Source organism: Eriocheir sinensis, chromosome 49 (assembly GCF_024679095.1).
Source record: "Eriocheir sinensis breed Jianghai 21 chromosome 49, ASM2467909v1, whole genome shotgun sequence".
NCBI lineage: Eukaryota > Metazoa > Arthropoda > Malacostraca > Decapoda > Varunidae > Eriocheir > Eriocheir sinensis.
In genome coordinates this window covers 807,212-830,696 of record NC_066557.1, presented here as the reverse complement: position 1 = coordinate 830,696, position 23,485 = coordinate 807,212, and the positions used below count along the sequence as shown (strand labels likewise).

The 23,485-nt window shown below is 43.9% G+C and overlaps 1 protein-coding gene across 1 annotated transcript in view; it reads right to left on the bottom strand.

Moving 5' to 3' along the window:
- LOC126981614 (uncharacterized) overlaps nucleotides 1-23,485 on the bottom strand; it is a 70,930-nt gene that overhangs the window by 13,885 nt on the left and 33,560 nt on the right. The window contains exons 8-11 of the mRNA XM_050833052.1: nucleotides 21,484-21,578; nucleotides 14,477-14,590; nucleotides 10,009-10,155; nucleotides 3,337-3,566 (exon numbers count right to left, since the gene is read on the bottom strand). Coding sequence (XP_050689009.1) covers nucleotides 3,337-3,566; nucleotides 10,009-10,155; nucleotides 14,477-14,590; nucleotides 21,484-21,578 — 586 coding nt within the window. The remainder of the gene's footprint in view (nucleotides 1-3,336; nucleotides 3,567-10,008; nucleotides 10,156-14,476; nucleotides 14,591-21,483; nucleotides 21,579-23,485) is intronic.

Here is a 23,485-nt window from a genome sequence, read left to right as displayed (position 1 = left end):
TAGTTGATATTAATGAGTTGTAGGTTTAATGTTGTATAAAAATACAATAAAGAAGATGGGAGAAAACATGGCCGCCCAGCCCATCCAAAAAAATAAAAAAAATAAAAATACAACAATACAAAATAAACAAAAATAAATATATATATATATATATATATATATATATATATATATATATATATATATATATATATATATATATATATATATATATATATATATATATATATATACTGGCCATAATGAATATGCAATGGCAGCCATCAGTGATAGCAAGGGCTATTATGAAAATAGTACATTATATATTGTAAGCAACACAATGTAGAGAGTGTGACAGAAGGGGGTACACCAAAAGTTAAAATCTCTGGGCAAAATGAGGGTGCTCCTTCAGAATGCAAGAAAGGGTACCAGTATTTATAAGCCAGCTCACCAGCTCAGCCAGCTCCCACCGGCCCTGTGGCCTGTATAGTGCTATTGAAGGGCAAGCCAACATATATAATCATAGTGAGTGACCCCCTGGCCTGTCTCTAAGTTAATTTACAAGGCTCAGGGGCAGCCCCACTAACTTCCGATTAATATTTGCAGTCCAGCATCAGGACAACATCATACTGTCTATCATCAGTGAAAATACAAAGATTGGACACTTGGCATATGTGTTGATATAACAAACCATTAACATTAGAAATGGCTGAAAATCATTATTATTACCCTCTCCCCCCACGGTCCCCGACTCCCGAGGCTCCCATGACACCGTGACGGTCACTCCCGTCCGCTGTTTCGACAAAAGTCACTTATGACTTCAAGTCATAAGTGAAACCAAAGTCACTTGGTATAAGTGACTTTGGTTTCAACAGGACACCACCACTGCCATTACTCCACTCGTATACAAGGCTCAAAATCACTTAATACTTGTGCTTGAGTTTCAGAGAGTATAATGTTTTTTCTTTTACTCTTTTTCTTAGTAAATTATTTCATATTTTTTTATCATTTTAGGATATTCTTCAAGCAAAACTTCAAATTGTACCGTTGACAAGGAAAATTGTACCGTTCCATGCAAATTGTACCAAAAATGGCTTTATTTTGGAATGTAGGACCACAGTACCATTAGCTTCAAAATGTACCATTTTGGTACAACTGTACCGCAGGTGGCAACACTGGGCGGGAGCCATTCTGCTCTTGATCTTGATGGGACAGGTGGCTTATTTCCATAGACCAGCAAGCCTTTGGATCGGCTGCGTTTGGATCTGCTGTGTTGATGTGTTGTCTCCTATGCACTTTTATGGAAATAAAACCACCCTTGGACAATGAAAGATGTATAGTATATTTACTAACCACCAACTAGTATGTCATTGCCATACGGACAAAATGGGACGAGTGATGAATGTAAACAAACCAATAGCCTATATGCCGCCATGTTTATGTCGGGGACCCACTGTTTCAGTGTGTGTGTATTTACCAACGGTAGTTGAAATTGCCTAGTTGTACATTTGTGGTGAGTGCTCCAGCAAACTTATGGTGAGTGCTGAGACAATAGATAGTTTTAAGAAAAGGTTACATAAATTCATGGATATGGTGAAGCTGTTCTTGTGTGAGAATGACTCATTTTTTTTTCTCAAAATTTCTCTCCAATATTAGGGTGCGTCTTCCAAGATGCAGCGTCTTGTAAGCCGTAAAATACAGTAATTCATCTCAGTTGTCAGTTCCTACTTATACATTTATAATAATGTAGGAGTCTTTTTTTTTTTTTTTTTTTTGTGGTATATACCTTGAGATTAAATGAATCATTGCACATGAATAGGTTGTTTTATTTTACCATCTTTGGAGCACATCATTTAACTTATGGAATACTTTTAGTCCAAAAAAATAAAAAATAAAATAAATAAATAAATAAATAAATAAATAAATAAATAAATCATGATTTTTTATGAAAGAAAATCAATTTAATCATTTGATTTAATCATTGCCAATCCTTATGCACTCTCTTCATGAATTCATTCTCCCTCATTCTCATGACATGTCCAAACCATCTCAACGCACCACGCTTCACCCACTCCACCACTCACACTTCACTCCTTTCGCTGTCACACCCATACCAAACAGCTCATACATGCTTTCATTGCTCTCTCCGTCCCATCCTAACACACCACATGCACCTCTATTATAACTTATTTCCACTGCACGTATTCTCAATTGCTGTGCTGCAGTCCATGTCCACGTCTCTGATGCATATGACAGAGTTGGCAGGATAACACTGTTCCTTATTCCCCTCTTTACCTCCATGCTCACACTTTTTCCTTTCATAATTCTCCAATGCACCCACCACTTGTCTGCCCTTCACTGCTCTTTCCCTCACCTCACCTTCCATACTGCCATGCTTATATAAAACAGTCCCTAAATATTTAAACTCGGTCACCTCCTCCATTCTCTCGTCCCCTAACCTTATCCTACCCTTCATTGTACCCTCTGCTCTAACTCTGTATGCTTTGCAAAATCAATGGCCTGTTCTCTTGCCCTCTAATACCATAACCTTACTCTTTCCAGCATTTACTCTCAGCTTTCTCCTCTTATACACCCTGTCAAACTCAGCCACTATCCTCTGCAGCGTCCCCTCATTCTTTGCCAACAACATTGTATCATATGCAAACAGCCCCGCAACAATGACTCCTCTGTACCTCTCACTTTCAGCCTTGGACCAAACTCCCCCCCTCTGGCTTTCATTTCTCTCATGCAACCGTCCATGTACACATTAAAAAGCCATGGTGACATCACACACCCCTGTCTCACACCCACACCAACACCAAAACTCTCACTCAATTCATCCTTCACACATGCAGAGGCACTCGCATCCTTATATAGGGATTGGATTCCCTCCAGCAAATGCCCTCCCACACCATATATCCTCAGAACATCCCACAACCCTTTCCTGTCAATCCTGTCATATGCCTTCTCCAACTCCATGAACGCAGCAAATAGCTTCCTATCCTTCTCTATGTATTTTTCAACTAACATTTGAGTGCAAATATTTGGTCTACACAACCCCTCCCTTTCTGCAGGAGCCTACAACAAGGGGCAGGAAGCAACTGTTGAGGGAAGAGGATGGAGGGGCAGAGTACAGCAGAGGCATGGACTTAGGTAGCTGCAAGGTATGAAAATAACAAAGGAAAATGCAATGGACACAACTATCTGGAGAAGGTCCATAAATGCCACTGACCTCACTCCAGGGAGACGACCAAAGAAAAAAAGGACGACGACTTAATTTTTCCCATTTTGGCAGAGAAGGTAAATCTGAAAACAGTGCAAGTAAAATAAACAAGTGTAAAAATAGATCCGACCTACTTCTCTTTTGATTTTTCCAGATGGATTTCTTGCAACATTGCTATGAGCTTGTCCATATTCTCCTTGGTTGCCTTCATGAAGCTGGCTCTCTGCTGCAGCTGGGCCAGATGATCTTTCTTCTTCTGGTTGTCCTCCTTGAGCACTGCCAGTTTGTCATCCCTCTTCTTGATCTCCTGTTCCTCACTGGCCTGGATCACACAGCCCTCCAGCCTCTGCTTCTCACTGTTGGCCTAGTGAACAAGGGACATCATGCCTTGGGGACAAATTGTAATGCTGAAATTTAGTTAAGTACGGGAAAATGTAAATTAGGGAGGAAAAGTAGTGTTAAGTATTATAAGTAAATATAAGTTCCACCCGGCAACTTATAATACTTAACCTGGTAACTGCGGGATTCATGTTTCTTAAAGGCCCCTCTAAGCGAGAAAAATGGGAAAAAAAATCATCACTCACGCAAACCATTTCATAATATATACCAACGCATTTGTGATCAGTTTATGCATCATCTATTTTTGGGGGTTTATATCATGGCGAAAATTTGGCCCGTCGCTGCTACACAGTGAAGCCACAAATTTGGCCCATGGCTGCTACCGGGTTAACACTACTTTTCCTCCCTAATTTACATTTTCCCGTACTTAACTAAATTTTGGCATTACAAAATTTCTGGTTTATGGTAAATGGAGTGGTTGAATGGGTGAAGCACAGTATTCCGAGATGGTTTAGACACATGGTATGATTGAAAGAGGACGACTTTGTGAAAAGTGTATTAGGACAAGGTCTGGGGAGAGGACATCAAGGGAGACATCAAGGGAAATGGATCAATAGAGTGGACAAGTACTGAAGGGAGAGAGGTGACAGGCAAGGGATTAACCCAGTGGTAGCAGTGGGGATCATGTTTCTTAATGGTCCCTCCAAGCGAGAAAAATGAGAAAAAATCACCCTTCACACAAACCATTTCATAATATATATCAAAGCATTTGTGATCAGATTATGTATCATCTATTTTGGGGGGTTTATATCATGGCACAAATTTGGCCCGTTGCTGCTACACAGTAAAGCCACAAATTTGGCCCGTTGCTGCTACACAGTAAAGCCACAAATTTGGCCCGTCGCTGCTACACAGTAAAGCCACAAATTTGGCCCGTCGCTGCTACACAGTAAAGCCACAAATTTGGCCCGTCGCTGCTACACAGTAAAGCCACAAATTTGGCCCGTCACTGCTACCGGGTTAATTATTTTTTTTAGACAGGGAGGCTGGCTGCTCAAAGTCAACAACAACAAAAAAGCCTGCTGGGCACTGCTCCAATAGAAAAAAAAATGAGGCCAAAACTTGAAAAGGGGTCAATTTCAGGTGGTGTCTTGAAACTCTCCTCTTGAAGGAGTACAAGTCATAGACAGGAGGAAACAGAAGGAGGAAAAAAAGAATGAAGATGCTCATTAACTCTTGCATAAGGAATTTGGATAGAATAGGGATGAACACGAGTAGAAAAGTTATGTGTAGTGAGGCAGTGGAAGTGGGGGAGGCATGCAGTTAGCAGGTTCAGAAGAGCAGTCAGAATGAAAATATCAATAAAAGATAGAAAGAGATGCACTGTGATAGAATTCCAAAGGTAAAAGGCAGACAGTAGGAGGAGAGGTGATGAAATGAAGAGCTTTTCACCAAGGCCATCTAGAGGGGGAGGCCTCTTCACTGGGGGGGTGAAGCCCCCCTCCCCCTCCCATTAGGTAGGTTAGGTTAAGTTAGGTTTGGTTAAATTTATTTGGCTCGCGGTTTGGGGCGACGGAAATACGAAGCGCGGGACGGGACATGGCGGCGGCGTGTGTGGTCCAATTCGTGGGCCTGTGTTGCGAGAAATACCTCCTTGCAAAAACAAGTCACGCTGCTGTCCCCCACACGTGTACAGGGGGAATACACAGCAGGAAAAACATTAATTTACCTGGTTTTGTTCAATTAGTGTGTCCACTTTCGAGTGTGAGCGGTGAGTGAAATGAATAGACAGTATGCATGTTGAACCTCTCTCTGCGAGTTGTTGTGCGGCTGCGGCGGTGGGTGCAACAGCCATTGAAAAGTCAGTCATTTAATGATTTGACGGAAACAATTATCACATTATTTCATAACACACTGAAAACTTTAAAAAATTGTTTCATCTGAACATGCAAGACTAACACACTTGTAGAATTTTACCCATACGCGTATTTATTTCTGCGAGGAGGTATTTCTCACAACACCGGCTGCACCATCGCCGCGGCCGCTGCCAAAGGAGGCTACACTTTCGTGTTCTCAGCCTCCGTATGCCACTTACTCTCGGAGGGGATGTACGTGATTTAATGCTCTGGCTTTATTTCTAGGTACGGTAAGTTTCTGTGTATCCAGTTGGCACAGGTGTACGTTTCAGGATGTGAAAAAAGTGTGTGAAAGTATGTATATATGTATGTATGTATGTATATATATATATATATATATATATATATATATATATATATATATATATATATATATATATATATATATATATATATATATATATATATATATATTCCTCTTTTTTTTATTGTAGATAGTGGTCAAGGCCTAGGAACGTACAAGATCCATCTCTGATGAGGGCTTAGGAAACCTAGTGAACTCTGAGTACTTACCAGACCTTACTATCTATATCTCCGACGCCTTGCTCCCTCTTGGGAACTGCCCTCCAGGGGGTGGCCGCGGCAGAAGTGCCTCCATCTCTCCCTGTTCTGGCACTCCCTCTCAGCACATTCAGTCCTGCTACTTCCAACTCTCTCGCTCCAGTACTCACTCACCCTGTTGATCCACTTCACAGGTGGTCTTCCCCTCCCTCAGTCCTTTACTCATACACTCTCCACGAATTCATTCTCCCCCATTCTCATCACGTGGCCAAAGCATCTCAGTGCACCATATTTCACCCACTCCACACTTCACTCGTTACTAAATTGACATTACTAAAGACACTGTTAAATTTTGTAAAAAAAGAAATAAGTAAAAGGGCTATACAGGCTGCATGTTACCTGAAGATGCATGTACAAAATCACCCATTTCTGTTTATTCCAGGCACCCTGATTTTTGTGCAGCCCAGGCTTGGCAGGCAGACTGGGACATCGTCTACCTTCTAGTTTTGTGTGGAAACTAGTTTTTTGCTGAATTTCATACATTTTGGTTTGAGGAACAGAAGTTCTCAATACTTTTTTTTTTAATATTTTTTTCAATTATCTCTAAGTCGGATTTATTTTTATGTAATTACAGTCGTTTACAGCCAGGAGCAGTCCAGAAGCCTTATTTTTGTACCACATTACCATTTGGGATGAATACAGCATGTTTTCATGATCTATTTTTATCTTTTTCCAACCGTGATTCCAATTGGCACACGTTGATCATAACCGTTGGAATTTCATCCGTCACCTGATCTAGGGTTAACCTGAGCTTTTTCATTCCTTTCTCTTCCTTATTGTTGCTGCTTTTACTTGTTCTCTTTCCTCTCCCTGATCCACCACTTCATCACTGTCATTTCACACTCTCCAAAAAAGCTTTTTCTGACTGTTCTTTCTCCATTTCTGTGCTTTGCTTCGTTTACAATTTCTTTCATCTTAACTCTTTCCTCTATGTTCATATTTTTCCCAATGTAAGTTTCTTTTTATTGATCTATACCTTTTGGTAGTCCACTCCAACTTAGATGAGCATATGTACGCGTGCACATGTGTGTATGAGCGTGTAGGGTGGGGAAGGAAGGGATGAGGAGGGAGGGAAGGATGAAGGGAGGGAGGGAGGAGGGGTGGAGGGGTATGGCAGGGAGGGGGGAAGGGAGAGGAGGTAAGAGTTGGGAGGGCAAAAAGTGGGAAGGAGGAAGGAAGGAAGAGGTAAAGGAAGGGATGAGGGAGGGAGGGAGAGAGGAGGGGTGGAGGGGTATGGCAGGGAGGGGGGTCGGGAGAGCAGGTTAAGAGGTGGGAGGGCAAAAAGTAGGAAGGAGGAAGGAAGGGAGGAGGGAGGGAGGGAGGGAGGAGGGGTATGTCAGGGAGGGGGGTAGGGAGAGGAGGTTAAGAGGTGGGAGGGTAAAAAGTAGGAAGAGGTAAAGGAAGGGATGAGGGAGGGAGAGAGGAGGGAGGGAGGGAGGGAGGAGGGGTGGAGGGGTATGGCAGGGAGGGGGGTAGGGAGAGGAGGTTAAGAGGTGGGAGGGTAAAAAGTAGGAAGGAAGAGGTAAAGGAAGGGGTGAGAGAGGGAGGGAGGGAGGAGGGGTGGAGGGGTATGGCAGGGAGGAGATGGGGCAGACATGTGACCTGGAGCACTTAGCGAAAGAGACATTTCTATCAATGCCTTGTAGAAATTGCCTGCTATTCACACTCCTGCACATACAAATACAATCCCTGTCAAGTAGAACATCATATATCGTCACCCTCATAAAATAATCGCCTAAGTCATTTTTCAGAGATTTCCAGGTTTTTGTCTACATCAATTTTTCAATATGTGACGCCCATTTTCGTATAGTTGCCTTGGTCATTCAGGCTTTGAGTGTTCAAGAATTGGCCTTTTCATTCCTGCCTAACTCTTAAGACAAATGAGATAATGGCATTTCTTTTACGATTCCCTTAAAAGTAGAAAATAATGACTTAGGCGGTTTGTTTACGAAGGTGACGATATACAACCTTTAGGAAAACCCAAGTTACTCTAAAGTGTCTGCAGTTAAAATAGGTGTAGGTCTATATCAGTAAGTGTGTCACTGTATTGCATTTTTTACAGTAAGGAGGCAGCTCATGGGGAAAAACAAATTAACCCAGTAGCAGTGATGGGCCAAATTTGTGGCTTTACCGTGTAGCAGCAACGGGCCAAATTTATGGCTTTACTGTGTACCAGCAACGGGCCAAATTTGTGGCATTACTGTGTAGCAGCGACTGGCCAAATTTGTGGCTTTACTGTGTAGCAGTGACAGGCCAATTGTGGCATTACCGTGTAGCAGCGACGGGCCAAATTTGTGGCTTTCCCGTGTAGCAGCGACAGGCCAATTGTGGCTTTACCGTGTAGCAGCGACAGGCCAATTGTGGCTTTACCGTGTAGCAGCGACGGGCCACATTTGTGGCTTTACCGTGTAGCAGCGACAGGCCAATTGTGGCTTTACCGTGTAGCAGCGACTGGCCACATTTGTGGCTTTACCGTGTAGCAGCAACAGGCCAATTGTGGCTTTACCGTGTAGCAGCGACGGGCCACATTTGTGGCTTTACCGTGTAGCAGCGACGGGCCAAATTTGTGGCTTTCCCGTGTAGCAGCGACAGGCCAATTGTGGCTTTACCGTGTAGCAGCGACGGGCCAAATTTGTGGCTTTCCCGTGTAGCAGCGACGGGCCAAATTTGTGGCTTTACCATGTAGCAGCGACAGGCCAAATTTGTGGCTTTACCATGTAGCAGCGACAGGCCAAATTTGTGGCTTCACCGTGTAGCAGCGACGGGCCAAATTTGTGGCTTCATTGTGTAGCAGCGACGGGCCAAATTTGTGGCTTTACCGTGTAGCAACGACGGGCCAAATTTGTGGCTTTACCGTGTAGCAACGACGGGCCAAATTTGTGCCATGATATAAACCCCCAAAGATAGATGATGCATAATCTGATCACAAATGCTTTGATATATATTGTGAAATGGTTTGTGTGAGGGGTGATTTTTTTCTCATTTTTCTCGCTTGGAGGGACCATTAAGAAACATGATCCCCGCTGCTACTGGGTTAAAGCCAAAAAGTCTGCTAATCACTGCTACAATAAAAGAAAGTAGAAACGAGTGACTAGAGAGGGTCAATTCCGGATGGAGAGGCGTCGTGATACTCCCCTGTTGAAAGAGATCAAGGCAGGAAGAAATATAGATGAAGGAAGGTGCTGGTCAACTCTTGCATAAGGGATTTAGGGCCGCTTTCACAGTCGTCTTGTTTGTTTTGATTGTTACCAATGGCGCCGATTGACGCTATAGTTATCCACGTGAAACTGGCCGATGGGGTAGTGGCGGCTGCAGAGGAAGCGAGAGGTGTTGAGTGTGTGTGGTAAGGTGCGGGGCTAGGCTAACCCCGCAGCCGCCACTACCCCATCGGCCAGTTTTAAGTGGAAATTCTATAGCGGCGATCGGCGCCATTGGTAACGATCAAAACAAACAAAACGACTGTGAAAGCGGCCCTTAAACAGTATAGGGATGAGCATGAGTAAAAAGTTGTGTGGAGTGGGACTGCTAACCAGCATGCAGTTAGCAAGTTCAGATGAGCAGTCAGCATGATGATAGTGTTGTGACATCGACAGGTATGTTAATGTAGTGACTGGTTACATGAAGCCTTGTACCCTTTATTTACCTATTTGTATTTACCTACTTGTAGTCTACAGGGCCCAAGCTAAGCTCTAATAGTCTCATCTCCATATCTACATTCATCCAGCCTTTCCTGCCTTTAGATGATCAGGAAATGCCACAGGACATGACAGAATATGTTCCTAGCAAAATCTCAGCCAGTGATGGTGCTTTGTGGCTTCAGAAGAATTTGTAATTATATAAGACTAATTTGGGATTATAGAAGTCAATCCCAATTATAAAACTCATTAGGTATTACAGAACACATTTGTGACTAAAGGAATGTGATTACAGAAGACTCGTATGTGATTCTGAAAGTCATCTGGCGACAAGACAAGGTTCTCTCAGACAAACCTCCATGATCCTGAGCCCGGTGTCCTTTATGGCAATGTCCAGCTGGGCTAAAGAGAGTCCTAGTGCATCAAGCTGGGCCTTCAGAGCCAACATCTCCTCCTGGCACCTCTGCAGCTCCTCTGTCTTGGCTTCCACTCTCCTCACATCCTGCATGAAAGGGTTAGCTTGTAGTACTCCGGCATCCCCGAGGAGGAAGGAAAGTTGGAAAGTTTCGTTTAGTCAGCGCAACATCTGTGGTCATATGCCGGAGAGAGACAGAAGGGGAAGGAATTACGTATAGGAGAAGGGAACAGATCCCAGGAGACGGGACACAACCCCCGATTAACACCTGGTACCCATTCACTGCTGGGTGGACAGGGGCGTAGGGTATCGGAAAAGCCGCCCAAACGAGGAGGAAGGAGGATAATGGATAATGAAAGGGGTTACTGTTGGATCAGAAATGTATTTTGTTACGATATTTGTTTGAGGAAGAGAACACACACACACACACACACACACACACACACACACACACACACACACACACACACACACACACACGCACATGAATTGAGGTATGGATGCTCCCTGGGTAAGAGTGACCACGTGATAATAGAGATGGAAACAGAGGAGGAAGGAAGTAAAGGGGATGAATCATTTAAAAGAAACAGGTTAAACTATATGAAGGCAGACGTGGAAAATTTCAGGAAATACTAAGGAGAGCTGGACTGGGATGAGCTAAAGAGAACAAGTGAAGTGCAAGAAAAGTATGATATTTTCATGGAGGCGTATAAATCAAGAGTTATGAAATTTGTACCAGAATACAGACCTAAAGAAAAAGGAAAAAAGGACTGGTTTAATGCAAAATGTGCTGAGGCAAAAGAAAAAAAAGAGACAAAGCATGGAAAAGATTGAAAAGAAATAAAAACCGAAGGAATAAAGAAGATTTTAATAATTACAGTAAAACCCCGATTATCCGAAAGCGGATTATCCGAAAAACCGGATTATCCGAAATTGATCTGGATAATGAAATTAAAATTTAATTTTTTTTCTATACTAAAACGTTATAAAACATCAAAAATAAATAAAAGTAACTACATATGTACTATATTAACACATTTAAAATTGATAAGAACAGTTAAAATGAATATGCTTTCTAATACGTATTGCCGAAATAGCTTGTAACGAATAGATCAATGTATTAGACAAAAAACATTAAACAAACTCTCAACAACACCACGTCCGCTTCTCGCCCCAGCAAGGACGTAGGTGCGGCGAACGAACAAACTACTGCATGACTACTCTCACACCGTACTCTCAAGACAACGACACAAACACGACTCCCCTCTCCACTCCATGCCACATTCCCCTTCCAACATACGAGTTGCGCGATAATATGAGTCATCATACTGTGTCTCCACCTGCACGATGCATCAAGGTCACACTTGCAAGCTTGCACAACCATTCACAATCGCACTCTGCAACATTCACAATTCAGATCTGCAACGCTCACAAATATCAACATACACTGGTCCAGACAAGGAGACACACAGACAAACATACAATAAAACATTTACATCACATGTTTTAAGCGTACTACTTTGTTTAGCGTAGCGTGTGTTTGTTTGGTTACATTGTTTACATCGTCAGTCGGCGGCAGTCGCGTCACACACTTCACACTGGGCAGTCGCATCGCGTTCTACCTGTGCTTCGACCTCACTTCTTTCTACATCACCATGCCGAAAGAAACCGGGAAAAGGAAGAAAGTCGTCCTTACCATACAGCAGAACACAATGCCGACGATCAAACTGGCAGCGATCAAAATGGCGGCCATAAATCCGGATTGTCCGAAAAATCGGCTTATCCGAAAGAGGCTTTCCCCCTTCCATTTCGGATAATCGGGGTTTTACTGTATTGGTTATATGTTGCGGTGATAATTACTCACCACCACAGAGGCATACGCCTCCGTGGTCTAGTGGTCAGCATGCCTGGCTTCTACTCTGTGGCCCGGGCAGTCAGCGTGCAGCTCACCCAGCTGTTCATCCTCCCTCTCGGGCTGGTCGATAAATGGGTACCTGGGGAAACCTGGGGAAGGTAAACTGTGGTAACCCAGATGTCACACTGGCCCTGTGTCCCGGGGTAATGGGCTCCCTCCCACCACAGGCTCAAGGGCCAATGTTACAGAGATGACCACAGAGGCCACGCACTGCTACAGCGTATGCCCCAAACTTTACCTTTACCTTTAATGCATTTTATCGTCTGCAGGATAACATCATTCTGGTTTGAACTAATTTAGCACCGGGTCGCAGACATTAGGTCATCATTGCATTACAGAAATTATTAACAATTTTGATGAGGCTGTCGTGAGGATGAAAAAAAAATTGTAACCCATTCCACTTCAAGACGTTATCAGCCAGTTTAAATGCTGTGGCTGACGTCACTCCTGCTCAAATGAGGGAATGATGATTCCAGGTGGTAGATTGAGTATAATTGCCAGTAAAAGTATGGAGAAGTAAAATATCTGCCATAATCAATACTTAAACCACACACTGCAACAGCTTGGTTAAGTGTAAGATATATGAAGATGGGAGGTATTTATGTCATAATGAGCGTATGCACCGCCTGCGCCGATTATACTATTTAGTCTGCTTCGAAGCTTCGAGGCGTGTCACTAGTGGAGCCTGTTTCCACATACCTGTTGGGCAACAGTGATACGGTAGAGATGGACACATCAATCCGCCGTGCTGTTTGGAGATGACCGAGGCCTTCAGTGTGACATAATAATGTCTTTGCACCGGTCTTGTGGGGTCTCCACTGAAACTAACGTGAGCATGACTTACTGCGACCACCAAATCAACACAGGATCAAAACATATCATATACGGTACAGTAGTGGATTCAGATGCGCCATCACAATCGGGGTACCAACCATTCCTAGGCGACAAGTCACGATTGATTCATTTTCACACCCATCATGCCCAGGTGTGCGAGAACTTTTTGTTGAGCGTACCTATGAATGGCAAGGGTTTTGGAGAACAAGCTGTCCAGTGTAGGATGTCTGGCTTCTTGTAGTTTCCTTGCATCCTTCTGTATCCTCATGTGCAATTATGTGAATACAACTATGTAAATACATACACTTATACTCTAATGACTGGTGGGTATTTCCAGTGAGGGCAGCCATTGCCGTCTCGATATTGAGAAGGCCTGACAGCTCAAAGTATGAGTCATCCAAGTAAGGCCAAGAGTGTCCTGCACTCTCCAACTAAAATGTTATTTTGTGTGTTTTAATGCATATTTTTGTGTTAAATATATTTTTTTCTGTGATAAATAAAGGTTTCCCAACATTAATATATTATAAACATCATCAAATTAGACATAAAAAAGAGGAAATAAGATATAGTATAAGGAGAAGGATAAATATTCACATAAAAAAATCATATAAATACATTGATAGTCGTAGCTGGGTACTCCTATTAGATTGACTTGTCACCGTTTCTAAACATCTCTTTTTGACATTCATAACGCTGTCGTTATATTTACTATTATTCAACAAGCCGATCCTCCATCCCTTCACTAGACAACTCAATCAACTGGTATCTGGCAACTACGACTGCTACAACCCCGTAGTAGTGGAAACTATTAACAAAAGTGCATAGAAAAGCAAAGTCAGGGGAAGAAAAACACCTAGGTTCAGGGTGAAATATATAGATGTGCACTGTGAAGTGACTAGTGCATGGTGTGAAGTATAGAGGTGTTGAGAAGGAGGATTTAAGAAGTGCTACAAAGCTTTAAAGGTCAAAAGAAGAAGAAGAATGAACAAATGCGTGAACAAATGCATGAATAAGTGAAAATAAGTGACTTTATTGCAGTTAGGAAAGTTACATAATACTGAAAAGGAACGTGTGTGAATAAGAAGAAAAGAGGAACAAGAGGAGGAGGACCTAAGAAGCGATACAAAGCATTACAGGTCAAAAGAAGTAGAAGATGATGTTGCCAGATAGCAGGTGACTGGTTGCCTAGTATAGGGATGGAGGATCGGCTTGTTGAATATAGTAATTGTAACAAGAGCATTTTGAATGTCAGAGATATTTAGAAACGGTGACAAATCAAAATAATAGGAGTCTACTCTGTTACGACTGTCAATGTATTTATATGATTTTTTTTTGTGTGAATATTTATCCCTCTCCTTATACTATATCTTATTTATTTCCTCTTTTTTATGTCTAATTTGATGATGTTTATAAGATATCAATGTTGAGAAAACTTTATTTATCACAAACAAATATATTTAACACAAAAATATGCATTAAAACACACAAAAAATAACATTTTAGTTGGGGAGCGCGGGACACACTCGGCCTTACTTGGATGACTCATCGCCAAAGAATCCAGCAAGCTGTCAGGCCTTCTCAATATCGAGATGGCAATGGGGCAGCAGCGTGCAATATGCTAAAAGTAAATGTGGGGAAAATGCTGTGACCCAGTCCTACCTCTTCCTTTGACAGCAGATTTTTTTCATTTTCCATCCTCCTTTCATGGATCTGCTGCTTGATTTTGTGTAGCTTGGCCCTCATCTTGTCCCGCTGCTCAACGAGGGCACTCACCTGCCTCAGGGAAGACCAGTCAGTTATCAGTGTGGAAAAAAAGGACACACACAAAGGGAAATAATGAATGAAGAGAAAGAAAATATTTGAGAATGAGCTTTACTCAAGATAGGATTAGATTAGATTAGATTCTCAAACCCAGTGTAAAAGACATTCACACCTACCAAAACTCATATCATGTTTACCTTAACCCTTTGCCAGGCACTCATAGAAATAGTGGAGGTATCAAAAAAAAACTTTTAGCATGTTATAATTGAGGATTTTCTTAGACATTTTTACTCGAACATTTTTTGATTTGATGGAGCCATCTATTGCAAGGCTGCATCAAGGAAGTAGCTCGTGCTGGCTGATCACTCAACTTGTTGGTACTCACCCAACACCACTAAATATCAGCGTATAATACAACTATTTGGCTATGTGCTGTAAGGTGTTGGTAAACTTCCCTCCATTGTGTTAGGTGTGGGGGGGGCAAGAAGAGGAGCAATTTTACAGAAATCAGCTCACTTCCAACTCTTGGCCCACGCTGGCGCTTTCTCTAATTCTCAGCATAGCTGCCAGGTGCACTAAAGAGCTGTAATTGGCTGGAGTGTGATGTAAGACGTTTCTATTGGCTGAGGCAAACAAGACGCCATGCACGTTATCACCAGGTGGAGGGAAATGCTTGTGAAAACACGTGTTTTTGGTATCCTGACCAGGCTTTCACGCAGCAAAGGGTTCAATGTGTGACTGTAGATGCAGACAGAAGTCTTGAAGACGAGTGCTTTTGGTTCACCAAGCACCAACATTTATTCTTAATTCATTTTTAGAATGGTCACACATCACTGGCAGCCCAATTTCACTCACCTTGTGCCATGTTTATATTTTCAGACAAAATTATTTGGCTTACCAAAATAAATTATCTTAGTACTTTGCTTCACAGCCGCTTCAAAGAAACAAATGGAGGCATTGTTCCCAGTCCCCCACGCCTAGGGAGAGTCTGGCACAGTGCTGCCTCCCACCTGCATGGGCTTCTTCCCGGTGGATCCTGATGGTCGGCCCAAGGCTTCTTCCCGGTGGATCCTGATGGTCGGCCCAAGGCTTCTTCCCGGTGGATCCTGATGGTCGGCCCAAGGCTTCTTCCCGGTGGATCCTGATGGTCGGCCCAAGGCTTCTTCCCGGTGGGGCCTGATGGTCGGCCCAGCCCGTTTTGGCGCAGGCGAGTGTTTATAGTAGCGCCATCTTGCATTGGCTCATGCTGCCCTCCTGGAGCTCATCTTTAATCCTAGAATCTAGAGTCCGGGTTGATAGGTGGTCTTCTGGACAGAATGTGGGTAGTTTTAAGCCACTCGGTGGCTTAAAACTACCCACCGGGGGGATTGAACGAACATGGGGCCGTCTTGCTATCTGTTCAGCCACCACCTCCCCCTTGGAGGGCCCCATTATAACTGGTTTCCTTACAGACAGCCAGAGTGACCTGTGCAAGTGGGTGGGCACCTAATGGATTCCCCTTTTTTTTTTTTTTTTTTTTTTTTACATCAGAGAACACGGCTCAAGAGCAATAAAGTGTTAAAAAAGAAAAAAAGAAATAAATGCCCGCTACTCGCCGCTCCTTTAAAAGATAAAAGTAAAGAGTAGCCAAAAGAGAGGTCAATTTTGGGTGGAGAGGTGTCTTGATACACTCTTCTTGAAAGAGGTCAAGTCATAGGCAGGAGGAAATACAGACAAAGGAAGGCTGTTCCAGAGTTTACCAGTGAAGGGGATGAAAGAATGGAGATGCTGGTTAACTCTTGCATAAGGGGTTTGGACAGTATAGGGATGAGCATGAGTAGAAAGTCGTGTGCAGCGGGGCCGCAGGAGGGGGGGGAGGCATGCAGTTAGCAAGTTCACAAGAGCAGTCAGCATGAAAATATCGATAGAAGATAGAGAGGCAACATGGCGGCGGAATTTAAGAGGTAGAAGGCTCTCAGTAAGAGGAGAAGAGCTGATGAGACGAAGAGCCTTAGACTCCACTTCTTGTCCAGAAGAGCTGTGTGAGTGGACCCCCCCCACACGTTAGATGCATACTCCATATGAGGGCAAACAAGACCCCTGTAAATGGATAGCAACTGTGCGGGGGAGAAGAACTGGCGGAGACGATACAGAACGCCCAGCCTCGAGGAAGCTGATTTAGTAAGAGAAGAGATATGAAGTTTCCAGTTGAGATTTTGAGTTAAGGATAGACCAAGGATGTTCAGTGTTGAAGAAGGTGAAAGCTGAGTGTTGTCGAAGAATAGAGGATAGATATCTGGAAGATTGTGTCAGAGTGGATAGGTGGAGAAACTGTGTTTTTGAGGCATTGAAGGACACCAGGTTCTTCTTGCCCCAATTGGAAATAATAGTAAGGTCTGAGGCTAAGCATTCTGCAGCCTCCAGCCTGGAATCATTTAGTTCCTGTTGGGTGGGTCTTCTATTAAAATAAGTTGAGTAATGCCGAGTGGAGTCATCGGCATAAGAATAGATAGGACCGTTCGTTTTGGAAAGATCATTAATAAACAACAGAAAGAGAGTGGGAGGTAGGACAGAGCCCTGTGGGATACCACTGTTAATAGGTTTAGGGGAAGAACAGTGACCGTCTACCACAGCAGAAATAGAACGGTCAGAAAGGAAACTGGAGATAAAGGTACAGAGAGAAGGATAGAAAATGTAGGAGGGTAGTCTGGAAAGCAAATATTTGTGCCAGACCCTATCAAAAGCTTTTGATATGTCCAGCGCAATAGCAAAGGTTTCACCGAAATGGCTAAGAGAGGATGATCAAGAGTCAGTTATGAAGGCAAGGAGATCACCAGTAGAATGCCCCTTGCAGAACCCATAATGGCAATCAGATAGTAGAAGGTTAGAAGTGGAAAGGTGCTTTTGAATCTTCCGGTTAAGGATTGATTCAAAAGCTTTAGATAGACAAGAAAGTAAAGCTATAGGATGGTAGTTTGAAAGATTGGAATGGTCACCCTTCTTAGGCACAGGCTGTATGAAGGCATACTTCCAGCATGAAGGAAAGTTAGATGTTAACAGGCAGAGGCGAAAGAGTTTGACCAGGCAGGGTGTCAGCACGGAGGCACAGTTTTTAAGGACAATAGGAGGCACTCCATCAGGTCCATAAGCCTTCTGAGGATTGAGGCCAGAGAGGGCATAGAAAACATCATTCTTAAGAATCTTAATAACAATCATAAAGGAGTCAGAGGGGGGATGAGTAGGAGGAATATGCCCAGAATAGTCCAGAGTGGAGTTTTTAGAGAAAGTTTGAGTGAATAGTTCAGCCTTGGAGATAGATGAGACGGCGGTGCTGCCGTCAGGACTAAGGAGTGAAGGAAAAGATGAAGAAGTGAAGTTGGAGGAGATGTTTTTGGCTAGATGCCAGAAGTCACGGGAAGAATTAGAAAAAGCAAGGTTTTGGCATTTTCTATCAATGAAGGAGTTTTTGTTAAGTCGGAGAATAGATTTGGCACGATTCCGGGCAGAAATGTAAAGATCATGGTTAGCAGGAGTGCGAAGGCTCTGGTACTTTTTGTGAGCTGCCTCTCTATCTTTGACAGCACGAGAACAAGCATGATTAAACCAAGGCTTTTTAGCATAAGGAGTAGAGAAAGTAAGTGGAATGTATGCCTCCATTCCAGAGACAATCACCTCTGTGATGCGCTGGACACACACAGAGGGGTCTCGCTCCTGGAAGCAGTAATCATTTCACAGGAAATCGGAAAAGTACATCCTCAGGTCGTCCCACCAAGCTGAAGCAAAATGCCAGAAGCATCGCCTCTTCGGTGGGCCCAGAGGGCGTACAGGAGCGATAGAACAGGATACAGAAGTAAGGTTGTTATCGGAGAAACCCAATGGAGAGAACAGTTTGACAGAGTAAGCAGAAGGGTTAGAGGTAAGGAAGAGGTATAGTATGTTGGGCCGGTCTCCAAGACGGTCGGGAATACGTGTAGGGTGCTGAACCAACTGCTCTAGATCATTGAGGAGAGCAAAGTTGTAGGCTTGTTCACCAGGCTGGTCAGTGAGAGAGGATGAAAGCCAAAGCTGGTGGTGAACATTGAAATCTCCCAGGATGGAGATTTCAGCAAAGGGAGAGTGCTCCACTTTATAGTAGTAGTAGTCAAAGAATTTTACATAGTTAGTAGAGTTAGGTGAGAGATAAACAGCACTGATGTATTTAGTAATAGAATGACAATGAAGTCTTAGCCAGATGGTGGAAAATTCTGAAGAGTCAAGGTCGTGGGCACGAGGGCAAGTGATGTCATTGCGCATGTAGGCGCAACATCCAACTTTGGATTGAAATTTAGGATAGAGATAGTAGGAGAGAACAGAGTAGAGATTGCTGTCAGCAGCCTAGGATGGAGATTTGGTGAGGAAGAAAAGGTGAGGTTTAGAGGAAGAGAGATGGTGTTCCACAGAATGAAAATTAGAACGAAGACCGCGAATGTTGCAGAAATTGATAAGAAAGAGGTTCGAGGAGTTATCAAAACACCTCTCAGGTCGGCAGCCAGAAGGGGAGTCCTCCCTGGGGGAATTTGTGGTTCCCCCCCCAGGCAGGATTCCAAGGCAGAGTTTTTGTAAGCCATTTTGAATTTTGAAATTTGGGAGAAGGTGTATATTGTGTGATCCCTTAACCCTTCCACTCCGGGTGTCTTCTTGGAAGGACGCGCGTAAAATTTGGCAAAAACCCGGGTGTCCTCTCTGAAGGCATGTGTGTATTTCTACCATTTGAAATGCGCGTGCGGGCTTAGTTTGGTATGAGCCCACGCCCAGCATCCCGGAGCATGTGTAGGCATCACCAGTCAATTGGTCAATAGCCACAGTGATGGAAGGACGTGATTTTACACTTTCCGATGTGTCCGCCACGGGGGACGCCGCTTCCTCGCCTCCACCCGCCTGATGCTCACACAATGAAACACAATGAAATATAAATGTTAGGAAACAGAAGTCTTGGTGGGGTTAGCGTAGAGCAGAGCGGAGTTGTACGGGGAATGAGGAGCGAGGAGCGTGGGTTAGACTCTCACCCGAGTCACAGGCACACACCCGAACACGGGCTAGTTCTACGGCAAAAAAAGTGACCAACTTCTACTCATGATTACTCAGCAACCAGTGAACTTAGAGCAGTATACTGAACACCATTCGACAGAGGACGGTAAGTACTCCTATAAGTAGTATATGGTTAATTTCCATTATGTTTATTCACATTGCAATTAGAATGTAAACATGACCCTAAATTTTCCCAAAACCCCTGGACACGGGGGTCGCCTTCTGGAAAGACGCCCAGAGTGGAAGGGTTAAACCCTAAAGGTCGGCTGACATGATATACCGTCAACTCGTAGAGGTCGGTTGATGTGGTATACCGTCTGGGCTAGAAGGTCAGCTGACGTGGTGTATCGTCAATATATATTTGTAGCCCAATCGAGCAACTTTCGCTGGATTGGCTACACTGCTTATTAGTGCGCACAAATAGGTCCTCACCCCGCTCGGTAGCCAGTTTCTGCCTGCTTGTGATAACGAGTTAACGTGATTTTTCGAGTTCTCACGCGTTTGGATTGCTGCGCTCCCCTCAGCCCGACAAACACAATGCTCTTTCTCCCTTTCTCTTCTCTCTCTCTCTCTCTCTCTCTCTCTCTCTTTCTCTCTCTCCACGAAACGTCATGGTTTGGGGCGGAGTGAGAAGACCTTGAGAGATCTTGGTGTGGCGGGTGGTATCAGCAGGTCACCCTGCACCAGCCCGTCGCCATAGCCACACCGAGCGAATGAACACATATGCTCTCCAGCATGGAAAGTTACTCCACTTATACTCGTCATATCTCAGCACACACGCAGCGCAGAAACTTCTGGTTGGTCTCCTTCGAAAGAGGAAGACTTGAAGGTAAGTATTAATGAGTTTTTAAGTCAGTACAGTACAGTACATCCCCCGCCGTTCGCGGGTATTTCGTTCCCGGACTTCGGCGCGATGCGCGAAACCGCGAACGGCGGGACTATAACCCTATGGGAAAATATGCATTTGGGGAAGTCACCTCTGACACGTCATATAAAACATGTTTTTTTCGTTCTTTTTAATGACTGAAATGAGACAAGACCTTGTTAGACAACAATATGTAATCAACACTCACCCTGGGGTCAAAATTTAGTAGCACAGAAGACCCAAAAGTAGCCCAATTTGCGATAAGTAGCCCAATCTGGCAACACTGCAGTGTGGCGGCTCTTGAATTTTTTTTTTTTAGGATAATGTTGCGAGAAAATCTCAACGTTCATTGCCCGCCTCCTCCTCTCTGCCTCCCTCCTCCCTCCCTCCTCTCCCTTCCTCCCTCCTCTGCCTCCCTCCCTCCCTCCTCTTTCCCTTCCCCCCTCCTCTCTGCCTCCCTCCCTCCCTCCTCTCTGCCTCCTCCTCTCTCCCTTCCCCTCCTCTCTCCTCCTCCCTCCTGCCTCCCTCCCTCCTCTCTGCCTTCCTCCTCCTCCCTCCCTCCCTCCTCTCCCCTCCTCCTCCCTCCCTCCTCTCTGCCTTCCTCCCCCCTCCTCTCTGCCTCCTCCCTCCCTCCCTTCCTCCCTCCTCTCTCCCTTCCCCCTCTCTCCCTTCCCTCCCTCCTCTCTCCTCTCTGCCTCCCTCCCTCCCTCCGCTCAGCCTTCCTCCCTCCCTCCTCCTCTGCCTTCCTATTTAAAATGCATGCATCCGCGTATACAAGGAAACTGGGGCTGCAAGGGGGGGGTCCTGGTGGTGAGGATTGACGAATACGCGAAACTGACTGCATATGGGTTAAGAGTGAGCACGGTGAGAAATAGTGAAAATCAGCAGATTTCCACTCACCCAGCCGTACTATAGCATAGCGGACGGGTGGGGGGGACTCATACAAGCTGAAACCTGCTGCACTTTAGGGGTTAAAAGGACGGCTCTACATTACCTTTTCTTCCTTCTCCTCCACTTCTTTGAACACGCTGTCCGTGAACACCAAGAAGTCATAGATCAAGGCGAAGAATCTCTTGCTCCTCTTGGGCTCTGAAACAAACAGTGGTGATATATTACAGAACTTAAACCTGCCTACAAAACAAACTGTTGCCGTGGGATTAAGGTTCCTACTATAGCAGAGACATTGCTTATGAAAGCACATATATTTAAGTTGCCTTTACTTAGCCACATTGTGCTCTGCTTTGGAATTCAAATAATCAAGGCGCTTGACAGAGGATCAGGTTCAATCAAGGCCACAGACAATGTGTATGGGAAAGGTAAAAGGTAAGGTAAAGGTAGGGCAACAGGTAACTAATAAAGATTGTAAGGGCAAACAGAATAAAGACTAGTAAGTGGCCTCAGATGGGACAGCCAAAAGCAGAGGAAGATGGTTTTCCAGAGAGAAGAGTGGGGACTGGAGATGGAGCACATGTTATCAAGGGGATCTCAAGCTGCCTCCTTGAGACATCACCAGAAAAGGGGTTTGGGGGCTCTGAGGTCTCTTCCCCAGGTGGAGGCTGTGGGCCAGTATTACAGTCCAATACAGCAAGTTCATAAGCTCCCTAACCAAACACAAAATACAACAAAATTCCTTGTAGCTCTAGTGTTTGGCGTTGATATAAAAAGGAAGAGGGAATTTTAGAAAAGCACACAGGAAATTTCTTTTAGTATCTGGTAATGAGTAGAAAGAACGATCATGGTGGTGGATATGGTTTGGTTTGGGCGCTTTCAACAATGACTGGGGTGGACTGTCGAACTGGCCTTGTGAGGTGGTTATTCCTCCTTTGATGGGGCCAAATCCCATGAAAATTATATATGTTGGCTCATCTTGATATTTATTGTTACACTGATTTACAAAACACATAAGAAAACACGCCAAGTAAATTGTATAGCATGATGTTGTATGAACTGTGTTAGTTTCTTATGCAGCTTTCAGCCCCAGAAGATTGACCGAGCCTTAATACCCTTAAATCCTTTATCCACCACATAGGCTCCAAGCAATTTATAAACCCCTTTTGACCTTCCAGACAGTTGTTTATCCTGTCCTTCACACTTTCCTTACCTCAATGGAAGTAGCTCAGGTAGGAAACTGCTAAGATTTGCCACACTATTCTCTTATCCTGGTCTGGCCAAGGTTTTAATCTCATCTCTCCTCTTTGTACTTTGCTGGGCTGACTTTTTTTAACCCATTTGTGGTTACAATGTGTGTACTCCCCCTGGTCACGAAAAATGGGAAACAAATTTTTTGGCCTAATGAACCCAAAAATATCTCCACATAAAGAAAATAACATGGAAATTTCCTCCTTACCTTTTCTTAAATGCCCCGCCGGCATTTAACTGGCAGCTGTGGCGCGGCGCTGCCAGACGTAATCTCACCACCAAGATATTATTTTCAGCTCTTCCTCTAACAATTGTTTTTCTTTTGCACAACACAACATTCTTATGATAGTGTATCACTATAAGAACACAACTAGTCTCAAAATAGTAATTATGAACGGGAAACATAAAAAGGAAATGTGACATAACAATTGTTTCCTTTTGTACAACACTACATTCTTATGATAGTGTATGACTAGGCTATAAGAACACAATGTTTCAAAATAGGCTAGTAATTCTGAACAGGAAACATAACGTAACGGTCCGAATGTGAGTGAGCGAGAGGGTATGCAAGTCAGTGAGTAACAGAGTGAGTAAGTGTAAGCGAGTGCGTGAATGAACGAGAGAATGTGAGTAAGTCAGTGAGTGACAGAGTGAGTAAGTGTGAGCGAGTGGGAGCGTGATAGAGTGAATGAGTGAGGGAGTGAATGGGTGGCTAAGGAATGTAAGTGCGTAAAAGGTTAGAAGATAACACGGCGAGCGAATGAGCGAATATATAAACGAGATTTACTGAAATCCCTCATCTCAAAGCCTCGAACCCCCCCAGAAACCAATAACTAGTTAGTTAGGTAGGTAGGGTT